Source organism: Gymnoscopelus braueri (genome assembly GCF_963280865.1).
Source record: "Gymnoscopelus braueri genome assembly, chromosome: 7".
NCBI classification, from domain to species: Eukaryota; Metazoa; Chordata; class Actinopteri; order Myctophiformes; family Myctophidae; genus Gymnoscopelus; species Gymnoscopelus braueri.
Window position 1 is genome coordinate 22181195 of NC_137608.1, and position 19942 is coordinate 22201136.

The 19942-nt window shown below is 40.5% G+C and overlaps 1 protein-coding gene across 1 annotated transcript; it reads right to left on the reverse strand.

Moving 5' to 3' along the window:
* Positions 1 to 4378: 4378 nt before the first annotated feature.
* Positions 4379 to 6379, reverse strand: dusp2 (dual specificity phosphatase 2; the record flags this gene model as incomplete). Its single annotated transcript, XM_080433015.1, has 4 exons — positions 5770 to 6379; positions 5234 to 5355; positions 4810 to 5029; positions 4379 to 4596 (listed from the first exon to the last, which is right to left on the reverse strand). Exons 1-4 carry the CDS (start codon positions 6170 to 6172, stop codon positions 4379 to 4381), a joined length of 963 nt encoding a protein of 320 aa, XP_080289141.1. The 5' UTR covers positions 6173 to 6379.
* Positions 6380 to 19942: the final 13563 nt, after the last annotated feature.

Genomic DNA, 19942 nt, shown 5'->3' on the forward strand with positions numbered 1-19942 from the left:
GAGACTGGTCCATTCTTTCTACCTGACCATCTAAAACTTCAGCATGTAGAGCACACAGTTGTCCGCCCTACTTTTGTGTGGCCTACATGGATTGTTTAATCACTGTATCGTTGTTGTGCCTCCCCACCAGCAGTGAGCATTGTGAAGACTAATAAGCAGACTCAACCCACTTTCTGTTTCCAGATTAAAGTGGCGTCAGGATTGCCTGATAACATTAGACTGTGGCAATATTTATCAGGCTATACAGTGTAAGACACTGTGTGTGTGTGTGTGTGTGTGTGTGTGTGTGTGTGTGTGTGTGTGTGTGTGTGTGTGTGTGTGTGTGTGTGTGTGTGTGTGTGTGTGTGTGTGTGTGTGTGTGTGTGTGTGTGTGTGTGTGTGTGTCTTATTTTGTTTTGTAAATATTGATCATAATAATCCAGTATTTGGGCTGTATCAGTGTGTGCGTGTGTGCGGCAGGTGTGGGGCCACCACCGCCGAATATAGGAGGGGGTGAAGGAGAAGGTGGGCAGTAGGGAAATCTGGGCGCTTTGGAGGGAGAAGAGTGGGCACTACAGAAGAGTGGGCAGCAGGGAAACTGGGCACCGGGAAAATTGAACACTATAAAGAGTGGACATTTACAATTGCTTGGTCTATTGTTCGCCAAACCCTGGACACGTGATTTTAATAATCCCCACTGCACCCTACATATTAGGCTACAGCAGGAAATCCACTCCATACAATTTGTGGGGGGGAATAGCAAATCTGCAAGCTCACAAGTGTGTGCTGAAACAACGTTGAACGCCAGGTCGTAAATAACAGCACTCCAGCAACTGCCAAAGTAATAATAATAATAATAGCAATAATAAATAATACTGTCTTTATCACATGCAAAACACTTTCTGTGGACATGAATCCCAAGGCTTCAGGTGCCCACTCTTCCCCCCACAAAGTACCCACTCTTCCGGGTGCCCACATTTTCCCAGTCTTCCTGGTGCCCACTCTTCTGTAGTGCCCCCCCCCCCCCCCAAAGTGCCCACTCTTCTCTAGTGCCCACGTTTTTGTACGAGTGTGTATAGCCTACATAGGCAGGCACATTAAAATATACAAACACATGCAGGCCTACACAACACTTGAAGTGAAGACTTGGGCAATTCATATAGTGACAAATTACAATGGAAGGTTAGTCGAGCATGGTTAGCAGTCTGATAGCGTCATCTACTGGATAATACAAAAACTTTGGTTTGTAGTAATTCCTAAAGTTGTCACTGGAGAGCGCTGTATAGCCATAAACAAGTCATGGAAAATCACACTTGCCCAGTGATGGATCTCTCGGTCTGTCTCTGACTCTCTGAAAAACAAGTAGCCTACTGTTTTGTTAACACAGAACACACAAAAACAGAGAATGTTTTATCCTGGCAATGTGCTTCCCTGGGAAACTCCCAGCATGGCCAAAGTTCTTTGACAAAGTGGGTTTTAACATGGATTAATATAGAAAGTCCTGACTCCTGCCATGTCTTTTCCTTTCTTTAAAGGAGAGTGAGCAGTGGATACTCTACTCTCCTCAGCAACAGGAAAGCTGAGACTGACTAAACATAGGATATACTTTGGAAACACTACACTGAAAGAGGTTTATAAGACAGACAAAGATGCCTTCCTTTCTTTACCATCTTTAGTCTTCAATCAATTAGAAGACAGAGGACAGCTGCCCACTCTCCTAGAAAATAAACAGGCTCAACCGCCTGTATAGGTGTAGCCTACATGATTTGACCGTGATAGATGAGATTTGTTTCAAAATGTAATTGTTTCCCATCAAACCAGGAAGCCAGTGTTGAAGGGAAATCCCACCAAAGTTATAAATACACAATATGAAAACAGACATGTATATTTTTGTTAGATGAATGTCTGCTAATTGCAGAAGGGTGAAACAAAAATTTCAGATATGCATAGAAAAAAATATGTTTTTTTTCTGCTTGTCAATAACATCTTAACCTCAGTCCAAACCTTAAACCTTAATATAGCTTTCATAAGTTAACCCAAGATGCTTTTCTGCAAGCCCACTTTGGAAAGATACAGTCATAGATATGGAAAAAGCAGGGGTAACAATAGTGTATACAACAAGGTGTGTGACACATTTAAAGCCAATGAAATTACACAGGTAGTCTAAATACAGCGTATTCATTTAACTCTGAGATTTTAAAAATGTCAGTGGAAACTCACAGGTCACATTTTACACACTCAGAATTAAATTAGGCCTAACACTTAATATTTTGCCATGTAACCGGTGGAAAAATACAGGATAATAGTTAACAAAGAGCTGTGGTGGAAGGCACGGTCTACAGAACTGAATAATCAAGATAGGAAGGTGAGATGAAGGAGGCTTTGATTTATTATTTCATATATCGGCTGCCAGCTCTCATATGGAAGACCTTTTATTTGAGAGCGCTGCTGGGTACATGAGATGAGTTTACTCAGTCTGAATATATATACAATCCTGTGTCTCTTTGTATCATAATATAACTGACCAGCCAGCAAAGGCCAGCAAAATAGGCCAATTTGGTAGAACTCCAATGATTACTGAAGCTCATTATAGATGAGCTATAATGTTAGCTGATCAAAGGTCACATGAAAAAAATTTCAACTGGAGCTGTGGTATATTATATGGCATGAATATGACAACAAATGCTATTGGTGTTGCTTGTACAAGTATTTTAGTCTTGGACTCTGTTCTTCTGCCAACAGCAATTATATTATCTTCTGCCAAGTCAATATATCTACAGTAGTGGTTTTCAAACTTTTTGTGCCCAATGCACACCAATGGGCAAGTCAAAGCACACCTGTACACATATTGAGTTCCTTGACGGAAGAAAAAAGGAAACACTATAAGGGTATAGAATTTTCCTCTGTATTGGGAAAGTATGCACATTTAAAAGAAATAACGTTGTGTATAGTTGTAAGCTATACAGTATATATTGTAATGTGTGGATGTCAGAAAATCCCAAGGCACACCTGGACTTGTCAAATGGCACACCACTTGGGAACCACTGCAATATATAGTAGTAGGCTACATGTAGATAAAACAGGTCAGTTGGATGGTGACAATCAATACTGCTTAGTATACATGGACAGGTGTGTGGTTTACACACTTCCAAACTGTGAACAAAACCGTTAAGAGGTCCTAACGCTTATGTCAGCTAGCTCTGCCGTTTCATGTTGACCACTAAGAACTGGGAAGCAATTATCTAGATTCTTTGTTGCCATCAAAACAAATTGCGCATAAATATCGGACCTCTGTGCTTGCCAACAAGGGTTTCTCCTCCAAGTCATGTTTTGTTAGAGGATCAAATACTTATTTAACACAATCTTTATATAATCTGACGTTCTGGATCTTTGATATTCTCACTGTTAAAATAAATCTACCATTAAAATTATAGACTTAACTTAAAATTGGCACGAGATCAAACAATTTCCTCCGCTTGTACCAGTGTTTGTTTGTTTTTACACATAAGGCAGGATATGGTACTTTAATGGCAGAAAATACAAAGTTGCAGTAAAGAGCAGACAAGTTGTGGTTGAGAATGTGTTTGTTTTCCAGCATGTTTAATTTGAGTGACTAGGGATGAGATCAGCCATACTCATTTACATATAAAGTGCAGCAACAGACAGCAAGAAATACAATTCTGTCACAAAAGATAATAAATAAGAGGTAAAAAAAAATGTACAAGATAAAAACATTTAAAAAGTTGACAGGTCTTTTTCCAGTCTCTTGTGGTGCAGTAGAATAACATGACATCACAAATAAGTGCATCTTTGTATTTTAACGGGTAAAACAAGTATGTAAAGACAGTGGTTGTCATAACAAGATAGATCACATCACAGCAATCATTATCTCGGTACCTTTTGGGTATTTGAAATAGAAAACCCTCAAAGACCAGGCACAAAACTGTACAGAGACTGTACACTTGTTCACATCCACTCAAAGCACCCAGGCACACAAAACACTATCAGGCACACACGTAATTCAGGAAATACAGTACATACATAATCTCATCATTCTGCTTCACAATCAAATGGAGACGACCTTGACACAGCTCAGCTGGTCATACAGCAGTCAGTTCATGTTGCGTCTATGTTATCCCATAACAAAGTTGGTTGCAATAATTGTTTCTCAGTTTGTTCAGCATGTAAGAATCCAGAACTGCATGCCGTGTGGTAATAGCAGCAACGAGCAGCTTTGCTCTGAATCTAAAGTGCGAGACGTTATAGGTATATGTCTCTCTGAGCCCCCCGGCCCCTGCACAACCATTACGTCTTCGTTTACACAACATTAAAAAAAAGAAAAAACTGATACAGTTCTGTGTGTTTTCTTCCCTGTAAGCCCCCCCCCCCTGAATCTTCCTCATGCGTGACAGAGAACGTCTGTCTCAAACTGAAGCAACTGTCCCATGAATGCAAGATTGGGAGAAATGACCTGGCGACGCCGCTTCACAAAGTCAAAAGCCTCGTCCAGTCTGACGCGCTGGGCGTGCATGAGGTAGGCCAGGCAGATGGTGGCTGAGCGTGAGATACCCGCCTGGCAGTGCACTAACACCCGGCCGCCACGTTCTTTCACAGATTCTATAGAGAGAGAGAGAGAGAGAGAGAGAGAGAGGAGCTTATCAATGAAGCTCTAATGACAAAACCGTGGGTTGCCCAGTTTTCTTTAAAGATCACAGTCACACAGTGTCATAGTCACTACAACAGGTCGTTTCCCCCCAATCTATGATTAGACAGCATAGTGCCAGAGAGCTACACTATGTACTGTAGACTGAAGGGGAATGCTGTACTCACCAATGAAGGCAATAGCCTCTGAAAAGCAGGCTCCGATATCAGCAGCCAAGCTATCCTCCACAGTCAGTCTCAGGTACATCAGCTCCCCTTCATACAGGTTGGGACAGGACGAGGACACATTGAGCACGGCCGTGATGCCTGCCGCTGCCAGGGTCTCCCTGCGAGACGAATGGATGGCACTTCCCAGAAACAGGAAGGGAAGCAGCTCCACTGGACCCTCCTGTGTATCAAACAATCAATACAATTTACCATATGTGGCAAAAGATCTTATAAGATCAAGACAAGGACTGAAGTTTCACTTTCGGTTATCGCATTTGGTCTTTCAGGTTGAATTTTGTGGCCTTGAGTCTTAAGTCTGATGAACATTTCTGTTGTGCGTAAGTGCAATAGGATTATGACCAACATTTTTAATTTTTTTGCTTACCTGATCATATAACGGTGTGCTCCGGCCTGTTACCATCGGCTCCGGCTCCATTGTAGGAAGGTTACTACCGGGTGAAGTGTAACACATGTCTGGATAGGCCTCTGAGAATCCTTCAAAGCCACCTGGAAATAAATTATACCATATTAATGAATGGTAAACCTCCAGTCTACCCTACTGTGTGATTAATGGAATGGTTCATTTTTAATGGTTTTGTACATAATGAGCAGCATTTTGATTGATTTGAAATTGATTTGATGGGGGAAAAAGCAGTTCCATACAAAAGGATGCTAAAAGGATAAACCCAAGAAAGCACTATAGCTTGTTTCTGTGTGTGTATTCAATTAATTGAAACATTTAAAGACAAACAATAATATGCAACAACATCACATAAACGAGTAGTTATTTTTCAGTATTTGGGAGTATTTGAGCTCCAATATTGTATTGGTTTAAAGGAGCACAAAAATATATATGTCATTAATTTGAATATAGCCTATTTGCAGAACGTTTTTTTGTAGAAAAACAAAACATTAATTTACCTTGTAGAAAACAGATTTGTACATCAGAGTTTCCATGGACTTCGTTTTGAAGCGAGGTGAGCAGCATATTGGCCAGGCTCTCACCCTTCAGTTCGCCCACGCAGCGACTCTTCTCATCCACCACCACGACGGGCGAGAAGTCCCCGCGGCGCAGCCCTCCTAGGAGGGCCTTGTCCGCGACCAGCCACTCCAGACACACCGCTGAGCTCTTTGACCTGCGGCGGAGCATCGAGTTCCAGTTGACATTTCTCGATTCACGTACGTGTGCCCAGGAGAATGATAGAAAGGGCCTGCAGTCCAGCACCACACATCCACCCGAGGAGGTGTACTGGTCCTGAGGAGTCCTGAGGATATGAACCAGTTCATTCCCTGCGATTTCCAGCGGTTCACTGTTTAAACTCATAGTTTAAAACGTTTAGATTCCAAAAAAAATGAGAAATAAAATTAAACTGTGTGGGCAGTGATGTGTAAATGTGGATGAAAAAAAAAAGAAGCTATTAGGCTACCTGTTGGGTTTTCGTTACAAATAGAAATAATCTTTACAAACTCTAAGCTGGCTACTGTAAATTTCAATTGGATTGTACACTCCAGTCACTACTACGCTGCTCAGCTTCAGACAGAGTTGTTCTAAATTGACTGTTTCACTTGTCTCATTGATAACAGCTGGCTGAGGGGCGGGGATTCGTGGGTTGGGCTTGGGCCACAACAAGGCTCTGGTAAGCCAGGGAAGGGTAACACCCAGGGTTGCCATGTCCGCTTATTATAAGCGACTTTGGACTTGTTTTTCTGTAAAGTTGCTTGTAAATATTATTTGCGAGTTGCGTTTTTTGCCCTTGTTTCTAAAGTGTAGTTGCTTATTTGGGCTTATAATCTAAATGTTGTTTAAACCATTGGTTTTCCATGTTATGTTATTATTATGTATTTGTCCGCAGACCCCCCCCCTCTTCTGAATTTATTTTGTGCCAGAAACCCCATACAAGATTTGTGTGGATTTGGAAATACTCCACAATTTTCAATTAAAAAAATATTTTTTTCTTTGAAAATAGCAGATTTACAAGCTCACAACGCGCTATTTCACTGCTATTTTCAAATAGCCATATTAGTTGCTTCTTTTGGGCTTGTTTTCATAGACCTGGTTGCTTGGTTCTCTCATAAAACCTGGCAACTCTGGTAACACCCAGTTCTTTCCACTGAAGGAACAACGTCACAGCGGAACAGTCATATTTGGTCGTAGGTAAATGTCCCGGTACTCCAAATATGGAGATTGACGTATTGTGACTTTCCTACCACGCACGTGGTTCTGTGGGTTCTCTCATGTTTTTGTGTTGAATGACGTTTTTCTCCATTAAAACTCAACCCCGAGGGACTTGGTAAACTATTATTTGCGCTAGATTATTTTTTCTTCAACCTCTCTGGGACATATTTATTTTTGTTCTGTGTAGATTACTACTGCTGTAGTAATAACATAATACTCCCAGTCCCTTTTACTTCAGTTTTCCATTTGTTCTTAGTTCACCATGAAATATAATAAAACATAGTCTAACTCTATGAAGATAGGCCCCAATATTTGTCAAATGTGCTAGTAACATATGTAATAATTGTTTGTTAATTCTCTGATTGCATTCTCTTCCCCTTTTCTTTCAGTCTGCATGTGTCTGTCTGTGTCTCTCTGCCATGATGTGTCACACACTAGATCTCTGACAAAACCAGAGGCACAGAAGTTCTGTGACAGAACAGAAGTGATAATGAGGTAGGCTACTGTGACAGTTTGTATACTCACCCCCTTTTCCGGGTTTTGGATGTACTAATTATTCTCTGGATTAGAGGGCCCAGTCAGGTCCTATCTGTTTGCCCTGAGGGGGTGATTATATATTTAGGTTCACTGCTGGCGAATGAGGAAGAGGACGTTGGTTAGCCTATTGTGTCATTTTTATTACAGGAGAAATCCCCCCCCAGCCCCCATTCACTTCCTTTCAACCCACAACCCCTTCTTCACTCTCTCTCACTCTCTCTCTCTCTCTCTCTCTCTCTCTCTCTCTCTCTCTCTCTCTCTCTCTCTGTTGTATTTCTCCCACTCAAACCTCCAACACAACTTCTCTAATGCTTCCTTTCCCACTCTTTCCCACAGGTCTCCAAATGTGTCATGTTCCCTCAGTCACTGCTGAGGCTGCATTTTCATACCACAGTAGCACTCTGGCCCTCACTTAATCATGGCTGTCAGTAGAGTTGATGAGCAGACATTTACTGTACTCTCAACCCACTCTTAGGTTTGCATGATACGCTCAAGCACGCGCACGTACGCACGCACTCACGCACGCACGCACGCACGCACGCACGCACGCACGCACGCACGCACGCACGCACGCACGCACGCACGCACGCACGCACGCACGCACACACACACACACACACACACACACACACACACACACACACACACACACACACACACACACACACACACACACACACACACACAAAAGCAGTAGTTGAATGTGTTCTCATTTTTGGTGGTCCTCCCTCATGTCAGCCAAACAGGAAACACTACCACACACATCCTGTCACTCATCCTCAACCTCCTGCATCCACCCACCTGTTACTCTCTCTCTCTCTCCACACACACACACACGCACGCACGCACGCCCGCCCGCCTAAAAAGAAAGCCTTAAAGAGAAGACTAAAACAGAAAGTATTTCCCTGAGGAGCAATAACTGCAACAAAAGGCTTTACTTTATTATCTCTCCCAGGCTGAAGGCAGGGCCGGAGGCGGAGATAACATTTTCATCCCTGTGTGTCTGTGTATGTTTGCAGCTAATCTCATAAACAACCTATTAGACCGACCGCTTTAATGTCTTGTCCACGTTGCCAGCAAGGCAAGGAAGTGAATTCCTGAATATTTTCCCCCACATGTTTTGGCCTACAAGTCTTGAATCGTAGGTCGTAGACTGAAAATTTTCGTGGACTTTTGGATTCCTCGGTTCGTGCAATGAACATCTTGAAGCAGGAAGGGACGCGTTCTACTTAATTGGCTTCCAAAATGATATGTGGCATTACAAAAAATACATTATGATCACAGCATACAATCAACCACAAATTTGAATCACATGTTGAGGGGCCTCAACTTCAACTGTATACCACACTTTAGCCAATCAATTGTATGACACACTTGACTGCTGCAACTTGTTTATTATTGTCTCCGCCAGGCCGAAAGGCATGGCGAGAGAGTATGTTTTGCCCCCTGTCCGTCCGTCCGTGTGTGTGTCTGTCCGTGTGTCCGTGTGTCCGTCCTGTCTGTGTGTTAGCAGCTAATCTCTGGCACCGTTGGCCCGGTCGCTGCAAAACTGTGCACACACACTCCCTGGATGCCAATTCAGAACCTCTACCCCACATTTTTCACATGGGCCTGTTATAGCGCCACCTGGAGGCCGATGTGTGCAAACATTTTTTTTCCCATTACTCCTACAGCTTTTAATTAAATGTCATGCAAATCGGTACACAGTATCTCTATAGTCATGTGATCAACCCGGATCTGTTCAATTTCCCATATTCCATCCTCATTGGCTAAGGTTGGCTTCCAAAGTTTGCAGGATTGGTTAGTTTTGAACAAACTGCCTCAAATCATGAACGCAGCTTGACATTTCCATAAAATTGCACACGCACATTCCCACTAGGCCGAGGAAGAAATGCCACTTAAAACTTTTCAAATCAGCCTCATGGTGGCGCTATAACAGGCCAATTTGCATTATAACTATAACTGCACCGATCTGCGTGAAACTTTGCACGCATACTCCCTAGAGGCCAAGGAAATTTCTGCATTTCTCACATCTGCTTTTTACAGCGCCACCAGGAGGCCGACTTATGTCAATAACATTTTTGGATATTAATCCTTCAGATTTTATCCAAACATCACGCAAATCGGTACACAGTATCTCTATAGGCATGTGATCAAGACGCATCTGTCCGATATTTCATATTCCATCCTGATTGGCTAAGGTTGGCTTCCAAAATGTGCAGGATTGGTCAGTTTTGAACAAAATGTCTCAAATCATGAAAGCAGCTTGCGATTTCCGTGAAAATTTGCACGCACATTCCCACTAGGCCGAGGAAGAAATGCCACCCTTTTCACATTGGCCTATTATAGCGCCACCAGGAGGCCACGATAACCTACCTGACCTGGCGGAGACCTGTGCTCCGAGGAGCACTTTTTCTAGTTTTGTATACATCCGTTTGGACAGATATGGGCCTGATTTTTGTTCTCATCTGGCTCAGTACTAACATAATTGACACAAGGCATTAACAATCAGCATCCTTTGTCATAGCCTTCCCCACATTGTCTTGTACCTTTTCATAAATATGCACAATGCCAAAACAATGTCATCACATGCTCCACACAGACACTACGATGGGGGGTGGTAGGGCCATGCCTCTTGGTTTTTATGTCTATTTGGACAGACATGGGGCCTGCTGTTATTTATATTCCTGCCCTGATTTGTATTCCCATTCTGGACCTGCACAAACATAATTGCCACAAGGCATTAACAATCAGCATCCTTTATTATAGCCTTTCTCCCCATTGTCCTGTGCCTTTTCATACACGCGCACAACAGCAAAACATTGTCATCATTCACCACACATGCAGACACAGCGATGGAGGTAGGGAGGGCCGTGCCTTCTCGTGGAGATTTGCACTCCACTGAATGTTCCTTTCTAGTATTTTAATATGTTCTGGGAATGTGGATAAGAACACCCTCACTGGAGATTGCAGCACACATGGTTATTTTGGCCCCCCTTTTACCTGGCACATTTACAATGGCTTGTTTACCTTTGACAGGTTGAAGCCTGCTTCATGCACATATACATAAATAAACACAATTCCAGCTATTTAAAGATCATTATAAATGCTACAAAAACATTCTAAAATATTCCAGCTGCATGCATGTAATCCTTTACTGTAAGAAATTGGTAAACCCCTTTACCTGTACTTGGTGGTATCTTATCTCTTTCACTATTACTTTTCTGTTGGGACTCAGTCAGTGGTGACTACATTTCAACTTTTGACATTGGTAAACATATTGTGGTCCTGAATGACTGCTGTCTGAATTTCTAATCGAATGGCATTGTTGACAACAACCATATTCACTATGACAGAGAAGACTTTACCCTTGCCACCAGCACAGGGTTGTTGTTGAATTCTGTAAAGATATTTGTAAGAAAGAATGATGATTACATAAAGGAAATTGATGGAGAAATTGTTTTAGATATTGTATACAGTAGTTACTTAACATTTGTATTTTCATGATTAGGTGGATCACAGTTTCATACAAAGTGACTTAGCAATTGAGAAAAACTGTAAAACTGCTGTTGAGGCTGAATTGGAGAACTGAGTGTACATCCCTGCCTAATACTCATCAAAGTCCAATGTTCAAACTGGTTCATCATCAATGACTTTTTCCTCAAACAAGTAGAGTGTATTGGGAAACTCCCTGTAAATCCGACCTGACTCAATAATAGAATGGGGATTCTAGATTGAAAGACTGCTTCAGACGGATGACTAATGCAAAATCAATTGATAACTTTCAGTTTCATATAAGAGTCATTTCAGTATCTGACATATATACAATACATATATATACATACTACAAAGATTATTGTAGTTTTCAGAATTAAGCACAGGATTTGAGTTAACCAAAGTTATGGTTTACATCCTGGGAGTGACACATTGATTGGTGTCATAAATGTACTGGCCAGCAAATATTATGTAAAACAACAGTGATCATAGTGAGATAAGTGTTTTGGAACATGACAGACCACATGTGATAAATAAATGCCTTATGTCACTTAAAGGGATAGTTCACCCCCAAAATGTATTTTTTTCTATGCACTAGTCACCCCATGGAGACTTCAATTCATGGATATTTTTTGGTTTTTGTCCTAAGCCAATAATTTGATGACCGGCAGCAATTCCGGTAGGAGACACAAAGAGTCTCCTTTGTGTCTCCTACCGGTACATACTGGGAACAGGTACAGATACACCGGAACCGCTGCCTACCTAGGAATACGACAAAAACTAAAAAATATCCATGAATTCAAGTCTCCATGGGGTGACTAATAAATTTTTTTTTTTTTTGGGTGAACTATCCCTTTAATGTGATGACATTAAGTCATCAGACAGTCCAGATTTGTGTGCATGGGGTTCTCATCTTAAACAAGCTGCGTGCTTAACTGAGTCTTCCAGTTTAGTAGACCTTGTATTGTGAATTTGTACTTCCATGTACTGTGATTCTCATGTCTTACTAAATAAAAGTACATCAATCAATCAATCAATCAATCAAAGAAAGGAGACATAGTTTTGACCCGGGCACAAGAGCACAGTGCTTCTGGACTGGAGCAAAATTGCATCACTAGTGGAAAACTCTGCCCTCGCCTCAGTCTCTCTGAATGAATGAATAAATTAAATACATAAATAAATAAATAAATATGAAAATGGGTGCACGTGGCTCTCACTCCTCCACCCCTCCCCCACTCTCACTGGGGGATTATCAGGGATTCATTGGGTGGCTGGGAATATTAATCTCTGCGGAAAAAAGACGTAATGTGGGAGATTTACCCCATCCCTTGTTCCCATCATGCACTCTCCCACGTGGCTGCCACCATCCTTCCATTCAGGACAAAACGTGTCCCTGCCAGGGTCAGCTTACTGATGTGTTCTTGCTGGCTGGCTGTTGATGGTGTGTTAAGCCAAGCAGTTTAAAGGGGGTCTGTGCTGGGGGGTGTGCGTGCTGTGGTCTCATAACTATATTTTCTGTTCTAGGAATGAGGTTTCCAAATTTGAATATTTGATAGAAAGCTGACTCATGCCATGACTCATTGGGTACTAATTAGACAGCAGCTGTTGTGTAAGGAGAAACGTTGGTTTTGATTCCTCAACATTATAGCAAAAAAGTACCCTTTGCGTGTTTACCTGAAACCTGTTGCGTGTTTACACCCCCCCCCCCCCCAACTCTGAACAGGCTGGTTCAGAATGGCCAAAGTGCAGACTATAAACTACAGAACCAGAACTGAACCAGTACAAATATTCCTTCATTCCACGGCCACCTGCATCAAGATTTTACATAGGTACTACCGTATATGATTTTAGTAGAGTAGTGGTTCTATAAGATGGGGACTAAGATATTGTGATTCTATTATATGGTTTTATTAATTATATCTGGGTTTATTATTTGACACTATTGTCTTTTTACTATTTTGTTATTTCAACGAACTACTGCCTCACACTCAACATGTGAATTTAAGCTCATGTGTGCATGCAGCTTGAGTGTATCATGTATCTATGATCTATGTGTTTTATGATGTTGCCGGCAAGTGTATATGATGCAACGACTTGGAGCCCAAGACAAATTTCCCTTGTGGGAATAAAGTATATCTTATCTTATCTTATAATATATTATCTTATTGGTCACGTACTGTATGGCTTCTGTATTGTATCATCTCTCTCGTCTTCATGCCTGCTGAATTAACTTCCTACTAGTCGCTCCTCAGCTGCACTCACTCACCGTCTCAGCTCTGAGGGGGGAAGCCAGGCCTACACTGCCTGCCAGACACAGGGCGGTGACCACAATGGAGGCAGGTGTTTAGTGGCATGAAAAGACGAGGGCTTGTATACAGTGGTCAGGGAGGGCAGAATGACGAGAGGCTTGGAAGTGTGGGTGGGCAGAGGACAGCGAATACAAATATATTAAAAAAAAGATAAGAAAGGGAAAACAATGTGACAGTTGACTTGATTATAAAGGTCATGTAAAGCAGGCAGGCAACACGTGGGGAGGCTGGGTGGGGGTGTAGGAAAGGTTGAGATTATGAGATGGCTTGAAAACCAGCAGTACTGTGGTTCACCAGACCTGGAGTGGAGAAGTGCAGTGGCTACTACCCAAATTATACTTTGTTTTATGACAAACTATAAATCAAGCATCAGATTACCAGGAGGAGGCCTTTTGCCTCAGTTGGTGACACGACATTTGTTTACATTCTATGGTCTATTGTTGAGCAGGAAGGTGACTCAGGGGAAGATGTTTCCAGTTTGGTCCTGAAGCGAGCAGCCCCCGTCCGTTCACACACAGCTGATTCAGCACCACGCCTGAAAACCAGAGCTTTAAACACTCTCAGCCACCTTCACTCGGAAGCCACGAGTGATGGAGAAAGTGTGGAGGAGTAAATGCCATATTCATGGTTATACAGCTAGAGTCAGCTTTAGTCAAAATTATATTTTCTTTCTTTCTTTTTTTTGTGAGGTGAGTCTCAGCACCTTGTTCATTCCAGGGGACCAGTAATACTGTATGTAGGCTTCAGTGGTCTTTCCAACACCAGACGATGCTGATGGAGGAAACAGTCCAACACAGCCTGACCTCTCTCCTCTGCCTACACATGGAATTCTGCAAGGGAGAGAGGGAGAGAAAAAGAAAGGGAGAGGGAGGGGGAGAGACAGGAGATGGAGATAGGGATAGAGATAGAGGGGGGAGGGGGACTGTTGTTTCATTCATTGGATCAGGATTACTAGACTAATGTTTTTTCTTAGCCTGTGCACATGGACAGCCAGGAGCCAGCATCAGAGCCTGGGAACACACATTCACACACTCGTGACAGGATGTTCAGGCAAACATTTCAGGCACGCACGCACGCACGCACGCACGCACGCACGCACGCACGCACGCACGCACGCACGCACGCACGCACGCACGCACGCATACACACACACACACACACACACACACACACACACACTGATAATATGGATGATATGGATGTATATGTGTGTGTACATGTGTATATATATATTTATATAGGATATACATTTTGATATATAATTGAAGAGTATATTTTTTATAAGAGTGTTATAATGTGAAGCACGGAAGTCAGCGAGTAATTATTTAACTTACAGGACTGGGAGTTTAAAAGTTTTACTTCATCTCACTCCTTTTCGGATATGTTTAGATTACTTTCTAAATTTTTTCTCTTTTAATCTGATATTCATTTTAATAGTTTTTCTTTGTGATTTCGGAAGTGCAAAAGAATATTCTGTTTAAAAAAAACACACACACACACACACACACCACACACACACACACACACACACACACACACGCACACGCGCACGCGCACACACACACACACACACACACACACACACACACACACACACACACACACACACACACACACACACAAAAAGTATAGTGGAAATGTGTGTGTGATGTGCATGAGGATGCTCAAAGAGGCCAACAGTTTACTGTAAACATCAAAAAATGCACGTGAAAACAAAAATAAATAACAGTTTCAAATTCAATCAGTTTCACTGGCGAAATGGCTGCAATTGAAGACAAAAGTGCTGTCACCAACAATAAATAACATTGAGGAAGGTGAGATTAGGCTTATTCCATCGTCTCTGCATAATTTTAAACAGCCTTGACTAACACATTTTTCGACCAATAATTGTTTATAAATTGGAAATAAATCACCCTCCAATGAAGCTTCCAAAGTGATATGTTGTCTAGTGCTGACCCCTAGTGGTAAAAAAAACAACAACCTGTTAATTAAATTCAATTAAATTGACTCTCTGGCTCATTGGTCAGGATTTCATCTTCTGGGGGGCTCTCATTGAGGTTGAGGGAGGCTCTATGCTTTAAATGAACTCTCGTTTGGAACATGATAGGTCTGTTTAAATTGCCAAACAATCATGATTATTCTTTATCCTTTTCTACCCTTTAGTACAATGTTCTGTGCGAAAATTGATATAATTGATATCCATCACTGGACGTTTTTATTTTCCTCAGTTGGCCTTTCTATCTGCACTGGAAATGTATTTCACTGCTGAAAGAAAACGACTGCAGAACAACTTTCAAAGATGAATTTTTAGTGTGTCTGCTTAATCAACCTTACTGCACTATTTTGCTTCATTTAATAGGAAGATTATTACTACTATTACAATGTACTATTTTATAATAGTATATTTCATTCTTAGTGTTATCAACCCTGTTGAGGAAGGTTGAAGCACAAGAATTGCACTGCTTCCAATGTTGCTATTGTACTGTACTACCTGTACTGTATGTATGTGACAATAGAAATAACATTTGAACCTTAATAAAATGGGACAGGAGTGAAATATATCATTTTAAAGAAAAGAGTATTTGGAGTAGGCTACTAAAATAAATCAACTCTCGAACTTTAATAATTGAATTGTAGGCCTACTTACAACTTAAAACAATACAAAAGGAGATGACATGATTGCATTGCACATAGTGACTTGACTACATGTATTAATATGAGTGTAGTTTACACCAAACCCATTCCCAGTGGTCAAAAAAGTACTCACATGTTTTACTTACTAAGTATCAATACCATCATGTAGAAATACTCTGTTTACAAGTAAAAGTCCAAAATTAAAAATGTACTTGAGTAAAAGTACAGAAGTATTGGCATCAAAATATACTTAAAGTACCAAAAGTAAAAGTACTCATTATGCAGAATGTCCCATTTCACAAGTTTTAAAATGTATAACAATCCTTTAAAAATAGAAGATCTACAAGCTCACTACACATCGCAAAGCGACACGTTGTGAGCTTGTAGATCGGCTATTTTGTAATTGCCAATGTATATATAGGCCTGAAGTGGCTTGTAATAATAATCAAAATCTACAAAGTAACTAGTAACTAAAGTTTTCAAATACTTATAGTGGAGTAAAAGTATAATATTTGCCTCTGAGATGTAGTGGAGTAGAAGTAAAAGCATTGAAAATTGGAAATACTTGAGTAAAGTTAAAAATATGCCAAAATTGTTCTTGAGTGCAGTACTTGAGTAAATGTACTTAGTTACTTTACACCACTGCCCATTCCTAAATTAACCAGGGTTTAAATACTGCTAAAGCAGGGGTAATGTGTGCCACCTCCTGTCCATAATCATTTACTACAATAATTAACTACCTAATTCCAAAAAGAAGAGAAGACTGTGGCCACATGTATCATCCTCTCTCTTGCCCGCAAGCAGCTTCAATTACCACCATTTAGAAAAGAAAATATATATCTAAAACTATTTCATCAGGCATTTAAAATGGATGATGGGAGCCTCATTTCTGTACGTTATAATTTGACCAGACAGACCTCTATCTCTCTATATTTCTATTTCACAACATATTTAACTAATAGCAACTTGGCCTAAAACATATCATATAATTCGGTATTTGGAACATAGATTCAATTGAAACTTGGCCTAAAATATATCATATAATTCGGTATTATTTGGAAAATAGATTCAGTGATTAAAGTCCCCTCCACTCTGTAAAATGTTTCATTGCCTTTTTGAAAGAACATTTAAGTTTAGAAGAGTAAACCACACTGAGTACTTCAACAATTAACAATTAACCATATTTTTTGGCATTTGTTTTTGCAATATTTTGATTCAAACCGTATTCAAATATGGTCTGTGCCTGACCCTGGTCTATGACTATTTGATATAATTCTGTCTCTTTCTATTGTAAATGTCTGGCCATGATAGATGTAACACAATGATCTGCCATATTTTAGCTCATTTCATTATACTGTAGTTTATGAGTTATCTTTCTAATATATTCCCCATGTCTGGTCATGCTTGTGACCAAAAATGTTTGCTTCTCAACAAGAATATAGATTTTAACAATGATGAACCAATTTCAAGGAGTAATCATTGATCCCAGGTCAGATTAAAATGTTTAGATGGTATTCCCACAAGCCTGGTTCCTGCTAAACATGGTCAAACAGGGATGACCAGGGCATGGTCCTTGTCATTCTGTTTAACCCAAAACAATTCAGAAGTTGCTTTTTTGCACTCTGTCAGACACATTTTATGCTGGAGTATACCCATGTTGAATTCTGAGTTATTTTTAGTTGGCAAAGGCTTTGAACAACACAACCCTCTTCAATAAAACCATTACCTGTGGGATAAGGCCTTTATCGACATAAGTGCAACCTACAGTGTTCTCAAATGGAGGCTACCAAAATTATGAAAAGAATGGGAGCACTGTGAGGATACTTGAAACTTGCTACAAAGCTGTATTGTATGTATGGATATTTTGCTATGATGTAAATTCCAATGTTATTACCTTATTAAAGAGCAGACCTCTTAACATTGTTATACAGTTAAAAATGATTATAATAATTCTAAATGGAAACTCACATTGCAAAGCTTTGTGAGCTTGTAGGTTCTCATCAATTAGAAGAAAAAGAATAGTATAACTATTAGCGAAATAAATGAAAATGTATTTACAATACATTTACAAAACATATTTGCAAAGTATCAACAGTAATCAACAATATGTACAAAAAAATATTTACAAAGTATCAACAGTATTCAACAGCAATCAGTATGTACAAAGTACAAACTGGCACTGGGGCAGTCAAGGCCAACAAGGCTAATGTCTTGTCTTGTGTCTCCACTGGGAGGTATGGCGAGAGGCGGACCATACAGCTCGGCCAGCACGTCCTTCCATTGAAAGGTGAGTACCGGTATCTTCTGAGGAACGGGTGGCTCGGTGGGACTCTCGTGTGTCTCTGATCCTGATTCTGTCTCTCTTTGAAACACTCGTACCTGTGGGTGTTAAAAAAAGGGGGGGGGGGGGTTAGTGTCTTAAGAGCATACAAAGATCTGAAATCTTATTGATTGATTGATTGATTGAATACTTTATTAACAGTTTGCTAAATAGTACAGTGGTACGATTATACAATGATGCTAAAATGATAACACAACCTTTGTGGTCCTAGTATCTATTCAATCAACCAACAAGACATATAAAGATATACAATTAACATCCAAGAAATCATCAACATTAGTAGTAATAAAAGTAGGCTATAATTATGTACAGAAAACAATGGGGGGGGGGGGGAGTCATTTCTGGTGTCAAGCATAGAAGACTTTTCTGGGACCAGTTGCAAATTACAGACAGGTGCTCTTTTATGGCAGTTTTGAAGGAGGGTAAGGAGTCACAGTTTTTGATGGCGGTTGGTATGGCATTCCACATTTTGGTGGCATAACAGTAGAACGAATTTAACCATTTAAACATGTTTGTGCCGAATATGGTGTTGTGCCTGTGTATGTCTCTCACGTTGTTGAAGTAGTTTGACACATACTGGGCACTGATCCCTTGAGTATCTTGTAGACCAGGCCCATTGCAAGTTTCTGTACTCTGTCCTCTACCCTGAGCCATCCTACCCTAGCATAATGAGCAGGGCTTAGGTGAGTTCTAGGTGTGAGTAGTAACCTGATCAGTTTATTTTGAGAGGTCTGGAGTTTTGCTTTTAATGCCTTTGTGGTGCTAGAGTACCATGAGGTGCATGCATAGTCAAAATGACATTGTATTAGTGCTCCAGCTAGTGTCCTCAGTGTATTCCTACTGACCAGATGGTTGACTTTCTTAATAACTTTTGTTGCCACATTTTCACTGGTGTTAAGAAGCTGTTAACCTATTTTGTCACATACGTTTTGTTTATATACCTATAGACAGTATATGCAATCATGCAAATCTAACAAACAGTCAGTTTGTTGTGCCTGACTTTCTAATAAACATATTAATGAAACACTCATACCTGCACTTCAGTGTTAAATGTGACTCGCCGGCGTGGCCACACATTTCTTGACTTGGATTTGGATTTGGACTTCCTCAGGATGGGTCTGGTCACTCTGGTGGCTCTCTCCAGAGAGTCATATCCCTCATCTGGCGACGAGGTTTTTACCTCAACCTGGCGGAACAGAATAGTAATAACCATTATTTCATATGTATTTCTGATTTACTACAATATTTATTTTAATATAGAACCCTCTATGGTAACAAAGATATGGTTACAAAATATTTTTTTTATCAAAGAGCTGGAGAGATGGGGAAACCCCACTTACTGAACCAAAACTCTATAGCTGATTACTACTTGGACTTTTTCATTAAAACAACTTAAACATCACTTACACTATCTTTAATAGGCACATTATTGCACAGTGAAACAGTTTTATCACAAACAAATGCAAACAAAGTGGATTCTGCCAACGTATAACAAAACCTGACACTGCATTTCTTTTTTAAATACAAATGTCAACTTTGTGTTGATTTTGATATTTTAAGATCGGAATAGTATCCAATCAGACTTTTTTCTAATTCAAATTG